At 42.2% G+C, this 27789-nt stretch overlaps 1 protein-coding gene across 1 annotated transcript; it reads left to right on the top strand.

Annotated features, from left to right (window-relative positions):
• The first annotated feature begins 4388 nt into the window (after positions 1–4388).
• On the top strand, positions 4389–27118 carry LOC138971473 (L-gulonolactone oxidase-like). Its single transcript, XM_070344210.1, has 12 exons — positions 4389–4696; positions 5499–5600; positions 9945–10070; positions 11197–11294; positions 15552–15642; positions 16781–16966; positions 18084–18191; positions 19850–19926; positions 21182–21331; positions 21909–22070; positions 22528–22618; positions 22959–27118. Exons 1-12 carry the CDS (start codon positions 4679–4681, stop codon positions 23124–23126), a joined length of 1377 nt encoding a protein of 458 aa, XP_070200311.1. The 5' UTR covers positions 4389–4678; the 3' UTR covers positions 23127–27118.
• Positions 27119–27789: the final 671 nt, after the last annotated feature.

Below are 27789 nucleotides of genomic sequence, written 5' to 3' on the forward strand. Positions count from 1 at the left end.
ATCCCCCTTCGTGTGTACACGCAAGCACAAGACCAAGTGCGCACGGAAAAGATCCTGTAATCCATGTCAGAGTTCGGTGGGTTATAGAAACACGAAAATACCCAGCATGCTTCCTCCGAAAGCGGCGTATGGCTGCCTAAATGGCGGGGTAAAAACGGTCATACACGTAAAATTCCACTCGTGCAAAAACACGAGTGTACGTGGGAGTCTAAGCCCATGAACGAAGAAGAAGAAGAAGAACCAAAAAGCATTGAGAAAAAAAAGCCCCTTGCCATTTTAGACATTTTAACTTTTTTGCTGCTTAATTCCTAGTATATTTTTGTTTCCTTCAAAAGACGTCATAAAAAAGATCTGCATCAAAATCGAGAAAACGAAAAAGAACGAACAATTCATATCAAGTTTTAAAATATATTTTCAAATATTGTGTAAATGCTTTGAAGCCTACAATATAAAATTTTAATAAACACACACAAAAGTATCACACAGAGGAGGATTAAAAAAAAAGCGTACGATGTAACAGCATAATTGTGTTGTTCATAGTGTGTGTGTCTATGTGTGTGTGTGTGCGTGTTGTTTGTGTGTGTGTGCCGTGTACTGTGTGAGTGTGGCACACGGTGTGTGTGTGTGTGTGTGTGTGTGTGTGTGTGTGTGTGTGTGTGTGCGGTGTGTGTGTGTGTGTGTGTGTGTGTGTCAGTGTGTGTGTGTGTGTGTGTGTGTGTGCGTGTCAGTGTGTGTGTGTGTGTGTGTGTCACTGAGTGTGTGTGTGTGTGTGTGTGTGTGTGTGTGTGTTTGTCTTTCTGTCAGGCTATGTATGTCAGTCTGTACGGTGTGTTTCTTTGGTGGTGTTGTTTGAGTGTTTGTTTCTGTGTTCGTTTGCTTTTGTGTTGCCGGCGGCTTTGGGGGCTGGGTTTTTTTAATCGACGGCCTGAGAAGGCTGGGTATTTTTACATTTAGTCAAGTTTTGAGTAAATTTTTTAACATAGAGGGGGAATCGAGACGAGGGTCGAAGTGTATGTGTGTGTGTGTGTGTGTGTGTGTGTGTGTGTGTGTGTGTGTGTGTGTGTGTGTGTGTGTGTGTGTGTGTGTAGAGCGATTCAGACTAAACTACTGGATCGATCTTTATGAAATTTGACATGAGAGTTTCTGGGTATGATATCCCCGGACGTTTTTTTCCTTTTTTCGATAAATGTCTTTGATGACGTCATATCCGGCTTTTTGTAAAAGTTGAGGCGGCACTGTCACACCCTCATTTTTCAATCAAATTGATTGAAATTTTGGCCAAGCAATCTTCGACGAAGGCCGGACTTCGGTATTGCATTTCAGTTTGGTGGCTTAAAAATTAATTAATGACTTTGGTCATTAAAAATCTGAAAATTGTAAAAAAAATTAAAAAATTATAAAACGATCCAAATTTACGTTCATCTTATTCTTCATCATTTTCTGATTCCAAAAACATATAAATATGTTATATTTGGATTAAAAACAAGCTCTGAAAATTAAAAATATAAAAATTATGATCAAAATTTATTTTCCGAAATCGTTTTAAAAACTATTTCATCTTATTCCTTGTCGGTTCCTGATTCCAAAAACATATAGATATGATATGTTTGGATTAAAAACACGCTCAGAAAGTTAAAACGAAGAGAGGTACAGTAAAGCGTGCTATGAAGCACAGCGCAACCGCTACCGCGCCAAACAGGCTCGTCACTTTCACTGCCTTTTGCACTAGCGGCGACTACGTTCAGTTTCATTCTGTGAGTTCCACAGCTTGACTAAATGTAGTAATTTCGCCTTACGCGACTTGTTTTTCATTTAAATTTGTTAAATTAGCCTATTATTATTATTGAAATTTCCGCCGGGGCCGGTTTAATTCAAAACTGAAAACTGTATGATTTATTTATTAATCTAAATTGTAATAATGTAATAATTTATTGTATCAATGTCAACTCATTAGACATTCCTGTACTGACTGAAGTAGCCTAAGATTGTCTATTCTGTAATGGGAACTTATTGAATCAAAACCTTCTTCTTCTTTTTCTTCTTCTATTTATAATTGTTTAAAATATTTGGTTTAAAAAACTCAGCGCCGCTTGTTGATTGACTTGAAAAATGATGCACGCGTATTATAGCACTGACGCGGCAACTGATTTTCAGAGTCCCGGCGCCCGGGATATAGAGAATACTACATGGCTTGCTGTGTCGTACCAGATTTACACGAGTTGTTTTTTAAAACTATTGAACTGCGACTGAGCGAAAGCGAGCTGTTCGCTATTTGAAAATGCAACGAGTGTTAATTTGGTACAAAACAGCAAGCCATGTAGTATTCTGTTTATCCTACATACTGTACTTACGTGTATTTTACTGAAAATGTCCTGCATTCAGGGCAGCTAAATTGAAGACGCTTGTTTTGGAACCTCGATCTCTTCCAAAGCCTCGTGCAATCTATTACGTCAAAGCAAAGAAACGTCACTCTGAAAGTGTGGCGAGACGTGTTAGTTCAAAAAATTCATCGAGGGTAATTAGCGAGCGCAATTTTTTTTTTCTATAATGACGTTTGCCTTGGTGACTTTGGCATCATGAGCAGTGGAAAAACAGGTCGCTGCCAGACTTGCTTGACTGACATGACCTCATTTACATGATACACACACGTGTGATTTGAACGATTATTATCTCACGGGTGTCTCCCTCACGTATGTAGGATAATCAGTTATTATACATGTCAGTGATCATGAGCTGTTTATGCAGTATTTGTTGTTGTTCAGTTGTGTCATCGCTCTTTTGTCTGAAACTCGTGTAGTAAGACACACGACAACAACAATTTATTCCCCCCTCTGCTTCTTTACCTCTGTAAACTTGCAGAGCTAGTTATTTTTGGATAAACACCCAGCAACCAAACAAATAACGAACCAGCAACAGCCTGAATCCTCGATAGCGCAATGGATTGAGAAGCTGTTCTGTGTCGGTACTACTTTTGCGACTGAAAAGTTCCGAACGCTCTAATGTACGAAGTATACATCTCTGGAGCAAACAATACAAACATACCGCATTTAAATTAACAACTACAGGCTTGAACACATGAATCGCCATATAAAATCCATGAGTTCGGTTGTCGTTTTCTGAATCAGTCTAGATCTGCTGTGCACAAACGTTCATCACAAGCAAATTTCCAAGGCAAGAAAATGGTGCAATCTGGTGCATTCTGAGGATGACCATTACCAGTTTCAGGCAGCAGATTTTGTCACTGATTGATACCCCAAAAATTGAAACTCAACCCAAAAAAACACACAAAAATATTTTTATTTTTTGGCTGGGGGGGGGGGGGGGGGGGGGGTTCCGGAAACCCCAGACCCCCCCCCCCCCCCCCCCTCGTCCGCCCCTGCATCTTATCAATTTAAACAACATAAAGCGGTTTCATACACTATTTTCTGCAGAAAACTGAACTTCATACAGTTTTTAACGTTGGAACACGGGTGCAAAAGTTCGTCTGCTAGTCCCATTTGACGAAAGAACATTATCCTAAGCGATACCAAAACATGAACAGAACACACAATATCTGCCTTTACAGCCACAGCAGAATAACAGCATATCTGTGTACTTGATTTTAGTCCAAAATAGGGAAACTGACAAGAAGTGTTAACAGAATGGAATGATTTGCACGGAACTATACAACTGCGCATTAATCGATCGCCTGCGCAGGTTGACTGGTTGAGTGAATATGATTCGATCAAACTTTCGCAAAAAAACCTCCTCTTTTCTTTGAATAACTGAAGAAAGGAGGAATAAAGAGGTTACACACCTCGTCTCAGTGATTATCAAAAATAATGGTCTCAGTTCGCGATCATGAAAGCTCGCATTTTTCATGATCCGCTAACTTCGACCATTATTTTTGATAATCACTGAGACTCGGCATGTAACCTCTGTTGCGACCCATCTCGTCATCGGCGCTTTTCCGGAAATGACCATTGTAGGAATTCCAACTTTGCGCTACGCGATTCTAGAAATGTACCGCGCGCATAGTGAGAATTCTGCTCTTTCTTAGAATGCGATGTAAAATGATACAAGTCATGATGGCCTATGATGATCCTTGTGTTTTAAAGTGATCAATGCTTAGTCTTGAAAAAGCAGATGCATTGTATAACGCACCAAACCAACCGAATTACAAAAAGCAAAACACTTTTGATAACTTCGGTTGGCTGTAACAACACAGTTCAACGACCCATCCCACTCGACCAAAACGCACCAATTTTACTTAATTTTCAGATCTTACATTTTACAACAACAAAAACACAACATACGGCCAACAATGGTGCTTGGCTACGTCACGACTGTGCATTAATCCCAAACAGTAATTTTCTCAAATGAAATGAATAATCAAAATAAAACATGGCGGCAAGCTGACACACACTTTGGGTTGCATAAACTGAAGCGAGCTTTTCACTCGGCTACGTGTCCTGTATCGAATGCATATAAATAGGGCACGTTCACTGAACTGGTTGATATCTTTTTGGGACACGAAAAATCGGCAAATCATCTGACGTGAGCGTGACTTGTGTACTGACTGAAAGTCGTACCTGTGTTTTCACGAACGTGTCGTCTGCTAGCATGTTACGTTTCATTGCAGTTGGAGGCAGGTAGCTGTTAAAATAACCACCGCCAAGGAGACGAAAATCAAGCAGTAATGGCGAAGGACGCAAGGGTAAGAATTTTATCTTTTCCTTTTCGCAAACTCCTTGTTTTAACACGGGAAAGGGAGCGCATGAAGGTCCGACTAAGTTGGCCTACATTATATTATTGGGACACGCGTAGGTTAATTTAAAGATGCAGAACAGCAAATGTATTGTTACGGACTCCCTGAAACAAATTATAATTCCATAAGTGCACACAAAAGCTTCATTTGGGAACAATTGTCATGACGTGCTGTATATATATATATATATTAACTGCAGTTTGCTGAAATTAACACCAAATTCAATTGCGTTGCCATACTTTTTTTGTCAGCTTTGTGTCTGTTACGGGGGGCCCGGTAGCTCAGTTGGTAGAGCACTGGACTTGTGATCGGAAGGTCGCAGGTTCGAATTCGGGCCGGGACGGACACGGGTCAACTTTATGTGCAGACCCAGAGACGGAAGCCATGTCCCACCCCCGTGTCATCACAATGGCACGTAAAAGACCTTGGTCATTCTGCCATAAGTGCAGGTGGCTGAATACACCTAAACACGCAGACACCTGGGTAGCGCGACTCCGTTGCTGCTAGCTTTCCACTGGGAGGAAGCGACCCGAATTTCCCAGCGATGGGACAATAAAGTAATGAAATGAAATGAAATGAAATGAAATGGGTAATGTTCAAGCAGTATGGGCCCCACATTCAAAATAGCTAGCTGTTGCTGTACCAAACTTTGCAAAATAATTGCTTTGCTTTCTTCCACTTTTTTTTTTAACTTGTCCAGAAAGGCTGTCAGCGTCTGACAACTGATTGGTTTGCTTTCTGTCTTTTTCAGTCAATGGGGAAATCTGGTTACTATTTCACGAATTGGGCCACAACTTATTCCTGTAAGCCTGAGCTGTACTTTGAACCAGAAACAACAGAGGAAATACAAAAGGTACAGTGGAGTCTGTTGCAGTTACAGTCAATGGGTCAATTTTAATTCTGGCATGATTGTTTTCACTGCTCCAAATGTAGAGCAGTGGGAGGATTAAATGCAGACAGAATGCAGGCAACTGTACACATATTTTGTTTCTTATATCTTTCTTAGTCAAATAAATTGTTTCAAGACAAAATAGAAAGAGGTGAAGAAGCTGTTTAAACAACAAAACGTCAGGAAAGCCTCGGGCCCGGATGGTGTTTCGACTGCTGCTCTTAAGTGTTGCTCTGATCAGTTAGCACCCGTGTTCACAGACATTTTTAATGAGTCCTTAGAGAAGCATTCTGTCCCCCGCTGTTTTAAGTCGTCGGTGATAGTCCCTGTCCCCAAGAAACCCCGTGTCGCCCAGCTTAATGACTACCGCCCAGTCGCACTCACATCAGTGGCCATGAAGGTTTTTGAGCGGATCGTTCTGTCCTACTTAAAGGCATGCACTGGTGCCTCACGTGACCCTCTCCAGTTCGCTTATCGGGCAAACAGATCGGTTGAGGACGCTGTAGCGCTAGGTCTGTTCCACATCCTGCGTCATCTGGAGAAGCCACGTTCATACGCTAGAATCTTATTTCTCGATTTTAGTAGTGCTTTTAATACAATTATCCCCCACATGCTGTTTGACAAGCTGTCAGCCCTGAACGTACATCCGTCCATCTGTCATTGGGTTCTAGACTTTCTCTTAGACCGTCCACAGGTAGTCAAGGTGAACGGTTCATACTCTTGCTCAGCCACGCTGAACACAGGGGCACCCCAGGGGTGTGTGCTTTCTCCACTTTTATTCACACTTTTCACGAACGACTGTGTATCATCAGATCCATCTGTGCTGGTTCTGAAGTTTTCAGATGACACGACAGTTGAGGGGCTGATTTCCAACGATGATGAAAGTGTGTATAGAGAGGAGGTGGAACAGTTGGTTGGCTGGTGCTCTGACAACAACTTAGAGCTCAATGTCTCTAAAACCAAAGAAATGATTGTAGATTTTAGAAAGAACAAACTCGCACTCACCCCTTTAGAGATCAACGGTGTAAGTGTTGAGCAGGTCGACTCCTTTAGATTTTTAGGCACAATCATCTCGAGCGACCTCACATGGGACAAAAACACAGAGCCCATCATCAAGAAGTGTCAGCAGAGGCTTCACTTCCTTAGACAGCTGAAGAAATTTAGACTGAACCAAGCCATCCAAAAGCAGTTCTATAGGGCCACTGTAGAAAGCATTCTGTGTTTTTCAGTCACCGTGTGGTTTAGCGGTGCCAGTGCTAGGAACAAGGAAGAGCTGGAGCGCATTGTCAGACAAGCGTCTCGTATTGTGGGTTGCGAACTTCCGTCAGTCGCCTCACTGTACAGCTCACGTTTAGCAAAGAGAGTTAGGGGTATAGTGGCAGACTCATCTCACCCAGCCGGCCATCTGTTCGAGCTCCTCCCGTCAGGCAAGCGCTTCCGCGCTCTGAAGAGCAGGACTTCTCGTTTCAGAAACAGTTTCTTTCCTGAGGCAGTCCTTGCGGCCTCAATGGTGGATCGTTCTTAGATCTGTTAGATCTGTGATATGTGTCAGTTAAAGTTTTGAAATGGATCGAGTATCCTTAAATGAAATATCTTAATAGATGTAAGGGTTGTGTCCCTTGAATAACTGTGTTAGCATGTACTCGGATTTATTATATTGATGACTATATTTTTAGATATGATTTTTAGGGAATTCATTTATCTTTATCCATGCAACCTGTGATTGCTCCTGTCAGATTGGTGCTAAAGGAACAACCAGTCCGTTTTGAACTGTCTGGTTGGTGTGCACACGTAGTGGGCCCAGTGAGATTGAACACTTTGTCTGTACATAGTTGTTGTGATATATGCGTGTGGAAGGAGTGTGAAGTTTTATGCATACACCATAACAAAATCCTGTGCTTTGCATTTGGTAAATAAACTGTTTGACTTGACTTTGACTTGATATGGGATAACGTTTGATTCACTGTTGGTTTGTTCCTTTATATTTGCATTTTCACTTTAATAATTGATTGAAAGTGTACAGCAAGGTTGAGGGGGGAGGGGAAGCAACGACATTGACTGATTAAGATTTCAAATCAGATCTGCAGTATGCATTTCACTATTTGCACATGTGCAAGCATGTATGTGTCTATAGTCTGTGTGTTGATGGTTTAGTCCTAAAGTTTAAAATCTTTCTGTGCCAGGTTTTTAATGTAACACCCTTTATGGTAGGAGGCATGTTGGACACAGATTTAGAGTGATCAGAGATTTAGACAGTCATCTGAGCACAACTTTTTCGTCAAATTTTGTGTGTGGTTTAAAGCAAGTAAGAGGGCGGGGATGTAGCTCAGTCGGTAGCGCGCTGGATTTGTATCCAGTTGGCCGCTGTCAGCGTGAGTTCGTCCCCACGTTCGGCGAGAGATTTATTTCTCAGAGTCAACTTTGTGTGCAGACTCTCCTCGGTGTCCGAACACCCCCGTGTGTACACGCAAGCACAAGACCAAGTGCGCACGAAAAAGATCCTGTAATCCATGTCAGAGTTCAGTGGGTTATAGAAACACGAAAATACCCAGCATGCTTCCTCCGAAAACGGCGTATGGCTGCCTAAATGGCGGGGTAAAAAACGGTCATACACGTAAAATTCCACTCGTGCAAAATAAAACCACGAGTGTACGTGGGAGTTTCAGCCCACGAACGCAGAAGAAGAAGAAGAAGAAATCAAGTAAGAAACATGCAGAAAAGAAAATATGCATGAACAGGATATCTTTAGTATTATATACTGTTCAAAAAAAGAAACGCATAGTTGCTACTTGCCAAATTTGTTTTATTTTTCAAAAAAATTAACAGAAAATCCAATATTTAGATTATTTGTTTGAAATTTGGTATGGACACAGTTGAATGCACACACAGTTCATTTGCATCTTCAAATCAATCAGTCAATCAATACGATTGCGTGCCGAGGCTGTCAAGTCAGTACGGGGTGTGACTGCCTTGAGCAGCAACAACTGCCCGGCACCTTCTGGGCATGGACTGGATCAGATGCCGGATATCTTGCTGTGGGATGGTGTCCCACTCCTCCTGAAGTGCCTGCAATAGATCGCGGTGATTTGCCGGCGCTTCTTCTCGCCTGCGCACACGTCTGTCCAATTCATCCCAGAGGTGTTCTATCGGGTTCATGTCTGGCGACATGGATGGCCAGGGAAGCACCTGGACATGGTGGTCGGTGAGGAACTGGGCGGTGAGTCGTGGTGTGTGCGGGCGAGTGTTGTCCTGCTGGAATATGGCATCCTGGTCAGCCAGAAGAGGAAGGGCGTGTGGGCGCAGAATATCCTCCACGTATCGCGTGGCAGTTATGCGCCCTTGGACGTGCACCAGGATGCTCCTTCCAGCGGTATTGATCGCCCCCCACACCATGACGCCTCCACCACCATGAACTGGTGCCTCATCCACACAGTTGGGCGCGTAACGTTCGTTTACTCTCCGGTAGACCCTCCTCCGATCATCATGTCGCTGGAGCAGGAAGTAGGACTCGTCGCTGAACCACACGTGTCTCCAGTAATTCCGGACGGTCCAGCGAAGGTGCTGGTTGCCCCACTGCACTCGGTTCTGGCGATGGCGGCGGGTGAGGACAGCTCCTCTGTGAGGTCTGCGAGCTCTCAAACCAGCTTCATGTAGGCGGTTCCGCACGGTCTGGTCCGATAATCGGTGTGGCCCGGGGAGAGCCTGGACAGAAGATGAGGCCGACAGGAAACGATTCCGGAGGTGGCGGAGCCGTATGAAGCGGTCGTGAGCAGCAGTTGTCGCCCTTGGTCTTCCCGCTCGTGGCAAGTCAGCAACGGAGCCAGTGGCTTGAAACCTGACCCACAGTCTACTGATGGTGCTCTGGGACACGTGGAAGTGCCTGGCGATTGCACTTTGACTTTGGCCTGCTTGTAAACGACCCAATGCAATTTGGCGGTCTTCTCTGCTCAATCGGGCCATCTTTCGTCGCTGAATTGTCGTCTGATTTCTTTGTGGCGAACAATCCGCTTTTATGGGTTTTGGAAGACATGGTGAGAGCTCAATATTCCCCGAGTTTCACGAGATTACACTGAAGCATGACGAGTGGTCATGCCAAATGAGCAATTTTGACATTGTAGCCACTGATAACGCATGCGTCACGTGCAGAGCTCACTTGTGGCAATGGACGAAAGGTCGACGACCAGATAAACATTTTCTGCAGTTTGGTGGATATCCTTGTAGCCATATAACTAAATTAACCAAATATTACAAGCTATGCGTTTCTTTTTTTGAACAGTATACCAATGCTGTATGCATTTTTGACTGCAGATTTTAACCTTTGCGCAAGAGAAGGGGAAAAAGGTGAAAGTCGTGGGCAAAGGACATTCTCCGTCGGATCTCGCCTGTACCACAGACTACATGATCTCCCTCAGACGCTACAGCAAAGTGTTAAATGTGGGTATATTTGTTCGTCTTTTACATGTGTGTGTGTGTGTGTGTGTCTGTCTGTCTGTGTGTGACTGTGACTGTGTGTGTGTGACTGTGAGTGTGTGTCTGTCTGTGAGTGTGTGTGCTTGTGTGCGTGCCTGCCTGCGTGTGTGTGTGTGTGTGTGTGTGTGTGTGTGTGTGTGCGCGCACGTGTGTGTTTGTGAGTGATGAGTTTCAATGGCACAGGTAAAGAAGTGACTTTTTTTTTTTAGTCTTGACAATTCTGCAAACTTTCAGTCTAAAGTAAATGGATATACTGTACATATGACTGGTGATTCAAGTCCTCATATATATATAATAAACTTTTTAAAGCATGCAAACAGTGTTGTTCCCAGGATTCGGTCTTCTGACATTGGCACATAATATTTGTTATCTGATGTACTGGTCTGACCCTTTTGTCCTTTGAAGCTGGGAACAACACTGTGCATAATGTGTTGTGAAGATGGTGGCAGTCAGCCCTGATCTGAAAGTCCAACAAATGGTGTACTCGCCTTTAGCTAGTGATTCTGAAAATTACTAGCCAGCGAGCAAACTTTACTAGCCAAACCAACAATTTGTTTCAGCAACTTTACTCGCATTTGGCGAGTAGATGAACATTTCCACCCACCAGTTACATGTTTCTACTCGCCATGCGAGTAAAATACTCGCCACTTTCAGGCCTGGCAGTTAATGTGAATGAGGGGTTTCAGGAGAATCTTAAATCATGATTTTCTGGTAGAAAATCTGTCACTGTTGTATTAATTTACAGCTTCCTGTCTATTTCAATATTGTACATAAATATTTGTCAGTTTCATGTAGTTCAACCTATGTGTGGCTCATATGTGACCCTCCACCACGGAATGAGTTGCATGTCACCTTTGCATGATTTTCATATTTATACATTTTCATAAAGAGTTTTTTATGCTCTATTCAGTGGTGAAACCCGTTTTAGAAAAGAGCAAAAACTGTTTGAGTTATAAGCCTGTGACTAAGGTGACCCTCACACTGTTACCAGACACTCCCCGGACTTATATTAAGCCTAGCGCAGAACCGCGCGAGGTGACTGCGACTCATTTCGTGGTGGAGGGTCACATATATTATTACCGCTGTGCAGGTAAACAAAGAAAAACAGCAGGTGACGGTTCAAGGAGGATGTCTGGTGAAGGATTTGAACCAGAAAGTTCTTCCAAAGCATGGTTTAGCCTTCAGTGTGTAAGTATGCTCCTTTGGCATGGGTGAGTGGGTAGATTGTGTGGATGAGAGAAAAAGAGATAAGAAGAAGATCAGAGATGCATAATTATTTATCAAATATTCCCCGAAAGCGGCGCATGTCTGGTATTAACGGTCATACATGTAAAAACCCATTTGTGCAAAAAAACTAGTGTACATATGAGTTTCAGCCCATGATCGCAGAAGAGGAAGAAGATTGCCAGTACAGTCAAAGCTAGCTGTCTATGACAACCACCTGAAGGACAAACCAAAAGTGGCTGTTATAGTCAGGTGGTGGCTATGGACAGGTGATTTATATATGAAGAAACTCATAATGGATCTGTTTGGGTGCTTGTTGTGGGCAGGTGGTGGTTATCGAGAGGTGGTCGCCAGGGCAGGTTCCATTGTATTTGTAAATAAGAATACGAGAGAAGAAGAACGCAACAGTCCCCCGCGGGTTAGGGGGAGTCCCATATTGGTTGGGACGAGAAAGAATTTACCCGATGCTCCCCAGCATGTCGTAAGAGGCGACTAACGGATTCTGTTTCTCCTTATACCCTTGTTAAGTGTTTCTTGTATAGAATATAGTCAATGTTTGTAAAGATTTTAGTCAAGCAGTATGTAAGAAATGTTAAGTCCTTTGTACTGGAAACTTGCATTCTCCGAGTAAGGTAATATATTGTACTACGTTGCAAGCCCCTAGAGCAAATGTTTGATTAGTGCTTTTGTGAACAAGAAACAATTGACAAGTGGCTCTATCCCATCTTCCCCCTTTCCCCGTCGCGATATAACCCTTCGTGGTTGAAAACGACGTTAAACACCAAATAAAGAAAGAAAGAACGCAACATAAGATATTCATCTGTTGTATAATAATAATAATAATAATGGTGATTTCTATAGCGCTTTCGAACACACAAAGCGCTTTACAAAAGCAATAACAACATCATTACCAGAATGACGCCATTGACAGAATAGAACACAATCATAAACACTTTACAACAAAAACCAAAAACAAAACATAAATGTTACAAAAATCCAGAACTCAGGCTCTTACAGGAACGAACTCTCAGTATACACAACAATTATGATGCACACACACACACACACACACACACACCCACACATGTCCACACACACGCACACACACACACACACACACACACACACACACACACAGTAAACATTGTTCATCCGAAAGTGCACATTCACAGGGTCGCGACAACTACATCATCATAGAATGCTTCTCTGAAGAGGTGAGTCTTGAGATTTGCTTTGAAAGAAGGCAGAGATGGACTGAGACGTAGAGACAAAGGGAGTTTGTTCCAGATATGATCAGCTGCGACTGAAAGACAGCGGCCACCATGATCGTCCCTCTGATACTTAGGAGCTTTGACAAATTTATTTTGGGAGGCAGAACGGACAACCCTTTCAGGATTGTTTTTCTGCACGAGATCGGACAGGTACTGTGGAGCCGTGCCCGCGGCAATTTGATAGAAAATGCAGCAGATCTTGTATTTAATTCTTTGTTCCACTGGAAGCCAATGTAGCTGTTTGAGTAGAGGCGTGACGCTTTGTTTCATAGGTGTTCGAAACACGAGTCTAGGGGCAGCGTTCTGGACTAGTTGCAGGGGCTTGGTGACAGATTTGGGACATTCAGCGAGCAGTGAATTACAGTAGTCTAATCTAGAGAGTATGCCGGAACAGACTAGTCTTTTGGTTGCATCTTCGGTAAGGTACTGTCGAATGGAACCTATACGCCGGATCTCCATTCGCGCTGCTTTACATGTTTGGACTACATGCTGTTAAATGCTAAGATCTTTGTCAAAAAAGACTCCGAGATCACGGGATGTATCCGAGAACTTGATGTCAATATTGTTCAAAGAGATGGCCTGTGGGAGTTCTGAAATAGACTTAGCATGGGTAGGGGTGGAGTATGAAAAACGCATGGCTTCAGTTTTGTCGTCATTTAGTTTGAGTTTGTTCTCTTCCATCCATGCCCCGACATCTCTCACACACTCCTGTAGCGACAGAACCAAATCTGGGTACTTGTCATGTGATGTGGAATGATTGATCTGCATGCGTATCATCTGCGAAGATTTCGTGTAGCACACTATGATTCTCTATGAGAGTTGTCAGCGGTGTTGTGTACATAATGAACAGCACCGGGCCTAACACAGAACCTTGAGGAACACCAAACACAAGAGAGGTTTCAGCAGATTGTTGGCCATCGATCAGAACAAACTGTTTCCTGTCTGAGAGATAATTTTGAATCCAAGAGAGAGCCATCTCACTAATGCCAAAGTAGTGCTCTAGACGATAAAAGAGAATGTCATGGTCTATCGTATCAAAAGCCGCAGACAGATCTAAAAGCAAGAGGACGGATGTTTTGTCCTGGTCTAGAGCGGTCAGAAGGTCATTCAAAATACGAAGAAGAGCCGTTTCCGTGCTGTGCCGTGGTCGATAGGCTGACTGGTGGGCACTAAGAAGGTTGTGGGATGAGAGATGTGAGGCAAGCTGTCAGAGAACAAGTTTTTCGAGAATTTTCGATAGAAAAGGAAGGTTTGAGACGGGTCTATAGTTTTTCAACTCGTTGGAATTGAGAGAAGCTTTCTTCAGCAGTGGCTTTACTAAAGCGGTTTTGAATTCCGTGGGGACAACGCCAGAAGAGAGTGATTCATTCACTATGTTAGTGATGGTAGGGAGGAGGATGTCGATGTTTTGAATAAGTAGTTTGGTTGGAATCGGGTCAAGTTCGCACGTCTTGGGGGCGGTTTTTAGAATTAACTTCTTGACATCGTCTTCAGACACAGTGGTGAAAGCTAAAAAGGGAGTGCCTTGAAACGGATCGGTAGGAAATGCGCTTTGTGTGTTTGCAACATGCGAAAAGCTGTCACGTATCGAAAGGATTTTGTTCTTGAAGTTGTCACTAAAAAGGGCCGGAAGTTGTTGAACGTCAAAGACGGTAGGCAAGGAGGCTTTTTTACGCGTGCCTAACAGTGTGGTCATATTGTTGAAGAGCTGTTTGCATGTGGCACTGGAAGAAACCATAGCAGAATAAAATGACGTTTTAGCATTATGCACAAGGTCGGTGACCTTCTGTTTCACGGCATCATACATCTGCATGTTGATTGTCAGTGGTGAGGAGCGCCAGCGACGTTCTGCCCTTCGACGCTCACGCTTCAGCTCCTTGAGCTGATCAGCGAACGAGCTGTACCACGGCGTAGGCTTACGCTGGCGCACCTCACGCTGACGCACAGGGGCATGTTTGTCCAGAACCTTACCAAGATGTTGATTCAGGTTCGGAAGTGACATAGTGGGGGTCAAACCATCGGCAACATCAACAGCGAACTCGTTCATATTGATGCTGTTAATGGATCGCATTGATTCTATTTTTACCATTGTAGGTGGCTTCTTGGCCGCTAGGTGGCACAGAATAGACGTGTGGTCGGACTTCAGATCATTACAAGCATGAGTCGAATGAACAAGGTTATCAGAAACCATATGAAATATCAAATCAATAGTATGACCAGAGTTGTGTGTCGGGAAATCGACAGTCTGAACAAGACTAAACATGGAAGCTAGATCACAGAGTTGTTGGGTTAGAGTGTCACTTGCATCTTCATAATGAATGTTAAAATCACCGGTCAGAAGAAAACAATCGACATCAGCACAATGTTCCAGAAAGGCAGGAAGTTCAGCAAAGAACAAGGAATCCGAGAGTTTGTTCTTTTTGTTGGGAGGGGGCCGATACAACAGGAAAAATGTGATTCGTTGGTTGTTAACAATCAGAGTCATTTCAGCTAATTCGAAAGACAGATGAGGGAACAGGAAGTTGACTGTGGTGGAGCAGTGGTCAGCAAGGGAGTTCTTGATGATGAAGGCGAGGCCGCCGCCGCGCTTGATGGTAGGGTGGTTGCGTGGGACGGAGACTAGCTTGTAGCCGGGTGGTGTCAGGTCAGCGGCCTTCGCCTCGTCGCCTGCCTCCTTCAGCCAGGTCTCCGTCAGCAGCAAGACGTCCACGTCGTTGTCACGGATGAAGTTCGTGATTTCTGTGCGTTTCTTTGCTGGTCCAACTGACCGGGCATTGAAAAGAGCAACGCACAGCTGGTTGGGCAGGGTGTCGATGTTTTGGACGGGGATGGGGATGAGGTTGTATGTATATGTGTGAGAAATAACATGGGAGAGAAGAAGAGAGATTGAATATTAATTATCAGGTGTTTAGAAACTTTCATCACAATTGCATGTCATTTGATATTTCAGACTTGGGACTGTGTCTGACCTGACAGTGGCAGGCGTCATATCTACAGGTACTCATGGCACTGGGGCAAACTATGGCATCATTTCATCCTATGTAAGTTACTTAAAAACAAAAGGTGCCAACACATGCACAGGCTAGCCACGACCTTCCAAGTAACTTTCTGTACTGTTGGTATGACGAAGTCACTGTGACAAACTTTGTTCTCAATACTCGTAGTCATTATTTTCTGAAAATATATTGTAGCATGGGGCAACTTCCTTTTTTTTTTTAAACAAAATATTTTTTTCATATTGACCGGCACGGTTGGCCTAGTGGTAAGGCGTCCACCCCGTGATCGGGAGGTCGTGGGTTCGAACCCCGGCCGGGTCATACCTAAGACTTTAAAATTGGCAATCTAGTGGCTGCTCCGCCTGGCGTCTGGCATTATGGTTTAAACAGTTTATTCAGTTGCATAAATACAAAGCCGTAATTGAAAGTTGTAATTAAGGGAGCACAACAAGATAAACTTATAAATGTGCTCTTAGAAACAAACGAGTAATGTGGCGGACAATATTGTAAATGCATGATATTTAAACAAATGAAAACAAGAACAACAACAACGATAACTATAGCAACAGTGGTACGGAAATAAGTCTGGCATTATGGGGTTAGTGCTAGGACTGGTTGGTCCGGTGTCAGAATAATGTGACTGGGTGAGACATGAAGCCTGTGCTGCGACTTCTGTGTTGTGTGTGGCGCACGTTAAATGTCAAAGCAGCACCGCCCTGATATGGCCCTTCGTGGTCGGCTGGGCGTTAAGCAAACAAACAAAAAAGGTCATTTTGAATGGCGATATTAAAAAAAAAACCACCTCTTTGTAAGAAGAATGTGATCTTTTATAATTTAAATTTTTGTTTTAATAATTTGAGCCAATTTAGAAACAATTATAAAAATAAATCTGGTTGACGACTCCACAAGCATATGTTGCATGAAACTGCAGGAAAATCCTGACACAAGTTATTGGACAGAGTTTTCTCATGTAAAGGGCCACATTTGTAAACAGTTTCTCACTATAGATTTCTGAAAAAGGGTCATGAACAGAAGTAAGATATCAGTGCTTCATCTCAGGTTTTTAGTGGTCAACATTGGTAGTTAGATGTGCCGCTGCAGTCTCTTGTGACAAACAGGCAAGCATGCAGGCACATCTGAGAGCAAACGTTTTCCTAACTTTAAAAAAAAAAGTGCCTTGCAGATTGTTGAACTGGAGTTGATGACTGCATCAGGGGAGGTAATCCACATTTCCAAGGAGGATAACTCTGAGCTGATGCCAGCGGCTGTGTTGAGCCTGGGTGCCCTGGGGATTATTCTGAATGTCACCCTGCAGTGTGAACCCGCCTTTAACCTGCTGCAGAAACAGAATCCTGGTACTCTCAAAGATGTGAGTTAGACTGTGACTTGTGTTTCTTTTTTTTCTTCTTCAGCGTTTCAGAATTTTCTGGTGACGTGTGAGCTTGTTTGCCCATTTGGGTTCCCCAAACTATACTCTGAGAGCATAGTCAGCTTCACTCCGCTTTCGTTGAGTAGGCATGCTGGGTATTTTCGTGTTTCCATAACCCACCGAACTCCGACATGGATTACAGTATCTTTTCCGTGCGCACTTGGTCTTGTGCTTGCGTGTACACACGAAGGGGGTTAAGTCACTAGCAGGTCTGCACATAAGTTGACCTGCGAGATCGGAAAAATCTCCACTCTTAACCCACCAGGCGGCAGCGACCGGGATTCGAACTTACGACCTCCCGATTAGGAGGCCGACGTCTTACCACCACGCCACCGCGCCCGTCTACTTGTGTTTCAATTTGTGTTGTTCTTTGAGATCAGTTGGTTTTGTTTGTTTACTTACTTAATCACAAATTATTCGTTCCTTTTGCTGTCAGTTGTACTCAAGTTTATGCCCTCTGCATAACTGAACTTTGTCTGTAATAACTTAACTTTGTCTGTATGTGTGTGCATGTGTGAGCATATGAGAGAGAGAGAGAGAGAGAGAGAGAGAGAGAGAGAGAGAGAGAGAGAGAGAGAGAGAGAGAGAGAGAGAGAGAGAGAGAGAGAGAGAGAGAGAGAGAGAGAGAGAGAGAGAGAGATCCTCATAAAAGCTGATTTATACAACATTCTTTTTTGCTGGCATTTAAAAAACAATTATGTAATTAACTCATGTGTTGTTTAAAATCTGGATAAATTCTGGAGATCTCTTCAGTATACTTGATGGCTTTATGACTCTACTGCCACCATCAGACTTCTTTGAATTATTGTGGATAATTCTTAACTCATTGTCTCCCAGGTACGGATATATCCGTACCCACTCATATGGCTCTATCTGACCAGGTACGAATATATCCGTTCCGACTGTTAGCTTCAGTCGCTTCCTGTAACGTCGATCTAACGCCTGCATTCCAGCGTGTTGATATACAGTTACTACACAGTTTTTATCACACAAACACATGTACCCTTAGACCTCCCAGAGAATAATTTAATAATACAAATGTTGAATGTATTTTCAGGTGATTGAGAATCTAGATGTGTATGTAACAGCCAGCGATCATTTCCGATTCTTCTGGTTCCCCTACACAGACAACGTCATCTGCTACCACGCCAGCAGAACCAAACAGGTAATGGCAGATACAATCAAGCACTGCATACTTTTCCATGGGTTGTGATTCCTCCGGTATATGCCGGAAATCCGGATTCAATTGTGGCCTCTTTTTTTTTCTCTCTTTTTTTAAAAACTTTTTTGTTGTTGGTTCGGTTGAGATTGAGGATTCATGACATTTTTCAGTCCCACCCATGGTTTTCAGTGAAACAAGTAGTGTTTTCTAGTGGTTTTTTTACTCGGATAAGCAATCAGGAGATTCTTTGTAATTTGCAGATTTAAAAATAAAATTGGTATTGCCCTAATACCTTACCGAGAGCCTTTTGTGTACCACGCCAGCAGAACCAAACAGGTAATGGCAAATACAAGAACTGCATACTTTCAGTGAAACAAGTAGTGACTTTTTACATTTAATCAAGTTTTGACTAAATGTTTTAACATAGAGGGGGAATCGAGACGAGGGTCGTGGTGTATGTGTGTGTGTCTGTCTGTCTGTGCGTGTGTGTGTGTGTAGAGCGATTCAGACCAAACTACTGGACCGATCTTTATGAAATTTGACATGAGAGTTCCTGGGAATGATATCCCCGGACGTTTTTTCATTTTTTCGATAAATACTTTTGATGACGTCATATCCGGCTTTTTGTAAAAGTTGAGGCGGCACTGTCACACCCTCATTTTTCAATCAAATTGATTGAAATTTTTGTAAAGCAATCTTCGACGAAGGCCGGACTTCGGTATTGCATTTCAGCTTGGTGGCTTAAAAATTAATTAATGACTTTGGTCATTAAAAATCTGAAAATTGTAAAAAAAAAAAGAGGGCGTCTTAAATCAGGGGGTCTTAAATCAGGGGAGTCTTAAATCAGGGGGGTCGTCTTAAATCAGGGGAGTCTTAAATCAGGGGGGGTCATCTTAAATCAGGGAAGTCTTAAATCAGGGGGGGGTCATCTTAAATCAGGGGGGGTCGTCTTAAATCAGGGGGGTCATCTTAAATCAGGGGGGTCGTCTTAAATCAGGGGGGTCATCTTAAATACGGGGTTTTTTTAAATCAGGGGGGTTGTAAATCAGGAGAGTCGTAAGTCAGGGGGGTCGTAAATCAGGGGGGTCGTAAATGAGGGGAGTCGTAAATCAGGGGGGTCGTAAATCAGGGGGGGGGTCTTAAGTCAGGGGAGTCGTAAATCAGGGGGGTCTTAAGTCTAAAATCAGGGGAGTCGTAAATCAGGGGAGTCGTAAATCAGGGGGGTCTTAAGTCTTAAATCAGGGGAGTCGTAAATCAGGGGGTCGTAAATCAGGGGAGTCGTAAATCAGGGGAGTCGTAGATCAGGGGGTCGTAAATCAGGGGAGTCGTAAATCAGGGGGGTCGTAAATCAGGGGAGTCGTAAATCAGGGGGGTCGTAAATCAGGGGGGTCGTAAATCAGGGGAGTCGTAAATCAGGGGTTCCACAGTACAGACTCTCTCTCATTCCCAACCGTATATCGTCCTCAGAAACGAGAACCGCAGTTTTGCTTAAGCATTCGTGACAATGATTTCCGATGGTCTGAGAGTTTGTACTCTCTAAAAAATGATAGGTACCCTTCCAGTAGCTTCCCCGGTAGTCTAACTGCAGAAATGCCTAACACTGAGCTAGGTATTTTTCTTATGAGCGTGACGATATGATGTTTGTTCATTATATGATACAGGAGCCCAATGCCAAGAGCAGTTGGCTATGGGACAGCTTCATTGGTTTCCATGTGCTGCAGCTGCTGTACTGGGTCAGGTAAAACAACAAAATCTGGCATTGTTTGCAAGTACAGTGCTACCTGTAATATGAAGCCACTGTGATGAGAGGACACCTTCCAATGAAGGACACCCTCTGTGGTCCCTTAGTCTTTGGTAGCGTACAGTGGAACCCTCCTTTTAAGACCTAATAAAATCTGAGAAAATCAGGTCTTAAAAACCGCAACACGGTGGCCTAGTGGTAAGGCGTCCGCCCCGTGAGCGGGAGGTCGTGGGTTCGAACCCCGGCCGGGTCATATCTAAGACTTTAAAATTGGCAATCTAGTGGCTGCTCCGCCTGGCGTCTGGCATTATGGGGTTAGTGCTAGGACTGGTTGGTCCGGTGTCAGAATAATGTGACTGGGTGAGACATGAAGCCTGTGCTGCGACTTCTGTCTTGTGTGTGGCGCACGTTAAAATGTCCAAGCAGCACCGCCCTGATATGGCCCTTCGTGGTGGACTGGGCGTTAAGCAAACAAACAAACAAACAAAAGGTCTTTAAAAAGAAGGAAGTCTTAAAATGGGGGTACATTTACCAAAGTTATGAATGAAAAATCAAGGTCTAAAAAAGGAGGGGGGGGGGGGGGGTGTTAAATTGGGGGTTCTTGAAATGGAGGTTCTACTCTGTTAACTAAACATGAACCTAATTGGCCACTCTTGCCACCAGAGGATGTCAAATCTGAATTTATCATCCCTTGGTCGATATAAACGTTGCCCAAATATCCCAGCATTGGAAGCGTGCATGCAGTGTAGGGATCCTTTTGGCTGGTCCCAATTAATTAAGGTATCCTCATTACTGGTACCACTGTAGAACAGTAGCTGAGAGGCCAATACAGTGAGTATGTAATATATGTCATCCCTTTAGGGGTTCCACTGTACTTGGAAGACATTCTGTCAGGCCAAACAAAAATATATGTTGGTTTACATGACCACACAAAAATAGGGTCGGTAGGTCGGCTTTTTATTTTTTTGTTTTTTTATTTTTAGTCTCGGTATGGTTCGCAAAAGGTGCCAGAGGTTTTTTTTTATAAGGTTTTTATTTTTAGAAATGAAACAAAAGTGTTCGAGTCGGTGGGAAAAATATGGTCAGTCGGGTTACTCTAAACCAACATTTATTTTTGTTTGGCCTAGCTTTTGGACTAGTTCTGTACAACAGAAATTGAACTCACAATTTATGTTGACGGAATTTTTTGTAAATTCACTGTTCAAGTTATACACATTACACATGTTGACACAATCTCTATTTATATTACCAGCACATTCGTGTCAGCCCTGGTGCCTGTCATCAACCGTGTGTACTACCATGTGGTCTACGCTCACTGCAGTGAGAAAATTGATGCCAGCCACAGAATCTTCAACTTTGACTGTCTCTTCAGGCAATATGTGATGGAATGGGCTATTCCAAGGTGAGCTGATTACAATTTTGGCTAGCTGGCTGTCTGGCTGAAAATGCTTTTTTGAAAAATGCTAAATTTTTGTTTGTTGTTAAAAAAGTTGCTTATTCAGACAAATGACAATGGACTAACAATATTAGCTTGCAATTATAATGTTGTTGTGTAGTAGTTGATAGACATATAATCTTTAAGTGTTTTTACAAGTGTGCAGTGGTTTGCGGGTAATTGATTGAGATAAACTTCAGGGAAATCTGAACGAACAAATCTAATTTCTTCATAGCTGTTTTGTATAATCAGAGCGATTACTTCCCTTTGTTATTTGATCTTGTTGTTAACTCCCAGCAGGCTCACTTGGTTATGATTGTCCAGATAATGAAAACACGCTAGTGAGTTCAGCATATAGTCCCGAATTTACCCCGTGGAAGTGACATCACCAACTGAAAGAAGAGCAACTATAAACAGATAAATAGCTTTTATCAGCTGGACTAAAAATTGCAGACTATTCCAAGAGTTATATTTGTTTGACAAAATTGTCCCACAAATTCTACACTTTTTCTGAGCCATGACCATATCTATGTGTGTTCTTCAGGGAGAAAGTTGGCGTTGTGCTGACGGAAATAAACAGTTGGATCCAAACCAACGGGTTCCCTGCTCACTTTCCCGTGGAGGTTCGCTTCGTGAAGGAGGATGATATCTACCTGAGTCCTGCTTACGGCAGAGACTCCTGCTACATCAACATCATCATGTACAGGTGTGTGTGTTGGTTTGTGTGTGTGTGTTAGTGTTTGTGTGTGTGTGTGTGTGTGTGTGTGTGTGTGTGTGAAGCTTTGGTTATAGGAGGGGGGTGTTGGTGGCAGAGTGTGTGTGTGTTTGGGGGCAGGGGAGGATTAATAATTTGCCTTTGGGAAATGGTGTTTTGGGAGACTGTTTGAGAAAGTGCGTGTGTGTGTTCTTGTTTGTGTGAGAGAGAGAGAGAAAGAGAGAGAGAGAGAGAGAGAGAGAGAGAGAGAGAGAGAGAGAGAGAGAGAGAGAGAGAGAGAGAGAGAGAGAGAGAGAGAGAGAGAGAGAGAGAGAGAAAACATTGGGGATAGAGGCATCTTACACCAGCAGTTATGTAGGTTGTAGTCAGTTTTCATATGTGTTAGTCTATCTAAGAGTGCTTTTTATTTTTGTTCATAATTATATTATTTATCTTTTTTTCTCCTCAGGCCTTACGACAGGTATGTGTCAAATGAGAAATACTGGGATGTATTCGAGCGCATTGTGGCAACTGTAGGCGGAAGACCTCACTGGGCAAAGGTAAGATTATCATATTGTATAGTGTACTGAATGTGCGGAGACCAAAGGGAAGACTATTAACTGGAATACTAGACTTTTGAGAAACCAAAGCTTGCTGTTCAGAAAACACATACACTTGATTTTAAGCTGGAATCTGGGAGATAACTTTGTATCAAAATTTGGAAGAGTTGAGTTGATTGCGAGAATACCATGGCTGTTTTTATCTGTTTCTTTTACAAATTTATCAGGACAATATGGCATTGACAGAATTTAGCACTCAGTTTAAATGAGGGGGAGTTCTGTTTAATCTGTGGGAAGATTTTGTTTGCACATTTTAATTTAAAAAAAAACCTGTCATCAGGATCACAAGTATGGAGGAGAGGACTTCAAGGCTTTGTATCCAAAATGGGGGGAGTTCTGCCAACTAAGGAAAAAGCTGGACCCGAATGGAATGTTCTTGAATGCAAACCTGGAACAAGTCTTTGGCAAGTCTTCCGGACAATCCAAAAGCTCCACAATCATTGGTTAGATTGTGTGATTTCTGCTGTTTGAGATTGATTTTTGATGTTGATGGGTGTTCTGCTCATCTAGGGAGCTGAGTCAGAGGAGGTTTTTGTCTTTGTGTTTTCATCTATTTGATAACTTAAAGGCGAAGTTCGGGAGGAATTTTTCTGCGAGTACGAAGATTTGATTAATGACCTCCAGACGCGCAACTGACACTCACACCCTCTATCCAACAAGTGTCTGGAACTGTTTAGATAAGCAGTAGTATGGTGGTATCTCTGATTACTGGACCGAGAAAAAAGGGGAAGTCACTGTTTCGTTCATTTGTGTCTTCGTGTGAAATTGGAGACGGCCTGTAAATTAGCCTGTGGGCATAGGGAAGCTGGGTGTTGATAACTAATGATAACAGACTTGGAAGAAGAGTGGCTGTAGCACATAGCAGACATTCTTTCAAAACTGCGGCTTTAACCTTTTGTGCACAGAATCAAACAAGTCGCGTGAAGCGATATAAAAACATTTTGTCAAGATCAACACAACACACCAATCATCGCCGAGACTACATTCAGATTGTCTCGGCTAACCATACCGAAGGCCGAAAGGGGTCACGCTTGCGAAGCACGCGTCCATAGAAGTACTTACTGAACCTATTTTCTGTCATTCTGAGCACATTTGTAGAGTAAACATGACATATCTATATATTTTTTAATTCAGGAGAAGATGAGGAATACAATGCAATCAATTTAAAATCTGTTTGTGAAAAATCGATTTTAATGACTACTTTAATGAGCAAACTCATGAGTTAATTTTTAAGCCTCCAAGCTGAAATACAATACCAAAGTCCAAGCTTTGTCGAAGATTACTTGACCAAAATTTCAACCAATTTGGTTGAAAAATGAGAGCGTGACAGTGCTGTCTCAACTTTCACAAAAAGCCGGATACGATGTCATCAAAGACATTTATCAAAACAACAAAAAATACGTTTAGTCAAAACTTGACTAAATGTAAAAACAAAAATAGTGGGTAATTGATTCTGAATTTTGGACTTTTGTAGGTCTTTGATTCTGAATTTTGGACTTTTGTGCACAGAGTACTGTGAATTCTTGAAGTCAGGGTTTTGACTTGGAGGAGCTCGTCGATATCTTTATACTCAGTTTGCCGGAATATTGTTCTTGTATGGTAATTTATCGACTCACCTGAGCAATCAGGAGAGTCTGTAATGAGCATGAGCGTTAGGCCGTACGGACATAGAACAGTTCTTGTCAAAACAGTTCCAAAATTAGTCATTTGAGTGAATAATGACATGGTAATATCTACACTTTACATGTACAGATATATTACTACATTCAAAAAGCTGCTTTGTGCTTCATCACTGGTATTGTTTCAGGAATAATGATATTGTTTACCGAGAGACAGGTGGGTTGTTGTCACAATTTAACTGTTTGGGCTTTTCCTGTTCTCACCATGATGTCATGCTGTATTTGGCTGTTGTTTGCATTTATTCGTATAAACTACACATTTCTAAGAAAATTACCTGGAAGGTATATTGACGTAAAAACCTGGTGATGTGATCTGTGAGGTACACAAGGTTTGTGTGAGGATAACTCATTTTAGATGCGCTGTCATTTAATGATTCCAGATACATTCATATCATGACTTTGTACTGAGAACTCTGTTAAACAATTGTTTTCATCAGTAAGGTAATATATTGTACTACGTTGCAAGCCCCTGGAGCAAATTTTTGATTAGTGCTTTTGTGAACAAGAAACAATTAACAAGTGGCTCTTTCCCATCTCCCCCCTTCCCCCGTCGCGATATAACCTTCGTGGTTGAAAACGACGTTAAACACCAAATAAAGAAAGAATTGTTTTCACTACTTTTACATTTATGAACCCGGTGAGGGTGGGGCAATGCACATTTACTCAAATTAATCAGTTCGTGAAAGATGTATGCATGTATTTACGCCAGCGCTAAACCATTTCATTTCATTCCTCTGTTCGGGGAAAACAAGGTCCGATGTAAATTCGGATCAGTCACATTAATTACGCTGATTTTATATGTTAAAGTTGCAGAAGCTGATTTTGATTCAATGATTCCCCCACCCACATTTTTTTATTTTTAAATGTGCTCTTATTTTAAACGTAGTGTGACTGAGCAATGAAATGCACACATAAAGCTGCTGTTCAATGAATAAATTATGTGTATGCTGGATTTCAGACATGGCTTTTTTAATCTAATTTTTATTTTTTATCAAAACATAAAATAATCCATTGCAAGAGGTATTTTGCTGCTTTTTTGGAGACTATGAAATATACTAATATACCTGCCGTTTAACAAACCTTGGGTCACTCAAAATCAGCATTTTTTGTGCTGGGTTTTGAGATGAAGCACATACCCATACTCCAAACATTGTATTTTCTTGATTTTCGAAAAGTGTAATATTAAAACATAACAAAAGCATCTATTGAGGATATAAAGTTCTTACGGAAAAAAACCCACCAGTATTTGATTTCACTTCCATTTAACAATTTCATGATCTCATGCCGGTATTGGGAGCAATAGATGATGTTTGGAAATAACTGTCAGGTTTGTATAGGTTGTGAACAAGTGAATACCCTTGCATTTTCTCTGACTTCTTCTTCTTCTTCTGCGTTCGTGGGCTGAAACTCCCATGTACACTCGTGTTTTTACACGAGTGGAATTTTACGTGTATGACCGTTTTTACCCCGCCATTTAGGCAGCCACACGCCGCTTTCGGAGGAAGCATGCTGGGTATTTTCGTGTTTCCATAACCCACCGAACTCTGACATGGATTACAGGATCTTTTCCGTGCGCACTTGGTCTTGTGGTTGCGTGTACACACGAAGGGGGATAAGTCACTAGCAGGTCTGCACACAAGTTGACCTGGGAGATCGGAAAAATCTCCACTCTTAACCCACCAGGCGGCCGCGGCCGGGATTCGAACCCTCGACCTTCCGATTACGAGGCCGACGTCTTACCACCCCGCCACAGCGCCCTTGCATTTTCTCTGACAAATTGATTGACAGTTGCTCCTGTCCCACATATTTCAGGGTATTCACTCTTTCACAACCTCTACAAACCTGACAGAGTTCATTTTGAAATTCATCTGTTTCACTGGTTTTCTTTATAAGCGCTGTAATTATGTGTTCTAATTATAAAGTGTTTTCATGCTTTTGTTTAAATCCCGCAGTGGGGCACTGCGGTTATGAAATTAAAGGCCCCTCCTGTTTTTGGAACCGCAGGAGCTTTCTAGTTTGCTGTTAGGTAGATTTTTGGTTCCTCTTTCCTGTCATGCTCTCTTTTTCTTCATGAATTCTTTTCTTTTTTCTGCCTTCTTGCTCATTCACCTGTATTTTTTCCAAAAATCTCTTCTCTTGCCGCTTGTCTCGCGATTCATGTATAGTTTAATCTGTTAGTGTTCTGATGTAAGTCCAGCAGTAGATAGGTTAAGCCTATTTTAACATACTGGAAACTGGTAATCTTCCAGTAGGTATTAATTTAGTTTTACTAAAGCCTGCTGGGACACAAGTAATGGGTTAGTGCATTTGTAAACAGGAATCGCTTGACAAGTGGCCCCCTTCATCCCCCCCTTCCTCATCCTGATATGGCTCTACGTAGTCGGCTGGACGTTAAGCAACAAATAAACAAACAAACAAACAAACTTTTGTTTAAAATTCACTTTAGCATATTAACGTTGCTGTGTGTGTGTGTTACGTTTCTTTGATGTGGCTATGATAGACATTTCTGGTGAACTAAGTCACTCTACCAAGCAATAAGCATTTTTTTTAACATTGAGAGGTTCAGCTTTTTTGTGTGTGACCTTATTAGTCTTTCTTCATGGGCATTATCGGCCATGTCACACTCTTTGTTTTGGGGCCTCTTTTTTTTCCTATTTCATTTATTTTGAGCTTCTTAACCGACAACATTAACAATGTAATATTTGATTGGTGATTTGAAAAGATCACAACTTTTTCTGTCAAATAAAAAAAAAAGCAGATCCTTTTCAGTCTTTACTTTTGTTTACTGTGCGTTAACATTCATGTTCAGTTGGTGTCATAAAAGTAATGCCTTTCAGTAAAACTTTGAAATGCATGTTAGGGAGAACACACACACACACACACACATCTTCAATAGCTGGACTCAGTACCAGCCAAGAAATATTTTTTCCATAAAACTGTAATGTTGCAATATTTATTTCTGTTTGCAGCTTTAAACCAATTCAATGATTCTCACATTCATATAAATAAAGAATGAAAAACAAAAACCTGACAGACACACACAGAACATTCAATATATCAAACCACCCCTTCACAAGGGATCTAAAAACATTAAAATCATGTATCATGATTGCTTACAAATGTCAGACTACAGCAACATACGCATTTGTCATGGAGATCTCACGCACGCAAGTTTAGGCCATGTATCATCTGTCTTCGGGCATTGATGTACATGTATTAAAATTATAAATGGGCGATCGCTGCTTGAGGAGTCCGTAAGTGATCCATTGAATTTCTGCCATGTCCGGCAAGAGGGCCTAAGCTGACTGATTCTGGAAATTTTCTTTTCTTCTTTTAAATTATTATTTTCACTTTTACTAAATGTCAAATGATGCATTTTGTGCTGTTCCGACCTAGTTCATGCATACACGAATGCATACACCAACATTTGAT

Source organism: Littorina saxatilis, linkage group LG7 (assembly GCF_037325665.1).
Source record: "Littorina saxatilis isolate snail1 linkage group LG7, US_GU_Lsax_2.0, whole genome shotgun sequence".
Lineage (NCBI taxonomy): Eukaryota > Metazoa > Mollusca > Gastropoda > Littorinimorpha > Littorinidae > Littorina > Littorina saxatilis.

What these genes read in the sequence shown, in the direction of transcription:
- LOC138971473 (XM_070344210.1), top strand. An exon ending in GCTACAGCAAAGTGTTAAAT is followed by an intron (nt 10,071 to 11,196) that starts GTGGGTATATTT and finishes ACCGCTGTGCAG; the next exon opens with GTAAACAAAGAAAAACAGCA. An exon ending in ACGCCAGCAGAACCAAACAG is followed by an intron (nt 18,192 to 19,849) that starts GTAATGGCAGAT and finishes TATATGATACAG; the next exon opens with GAGCCCAATGCCAAGAGCAG.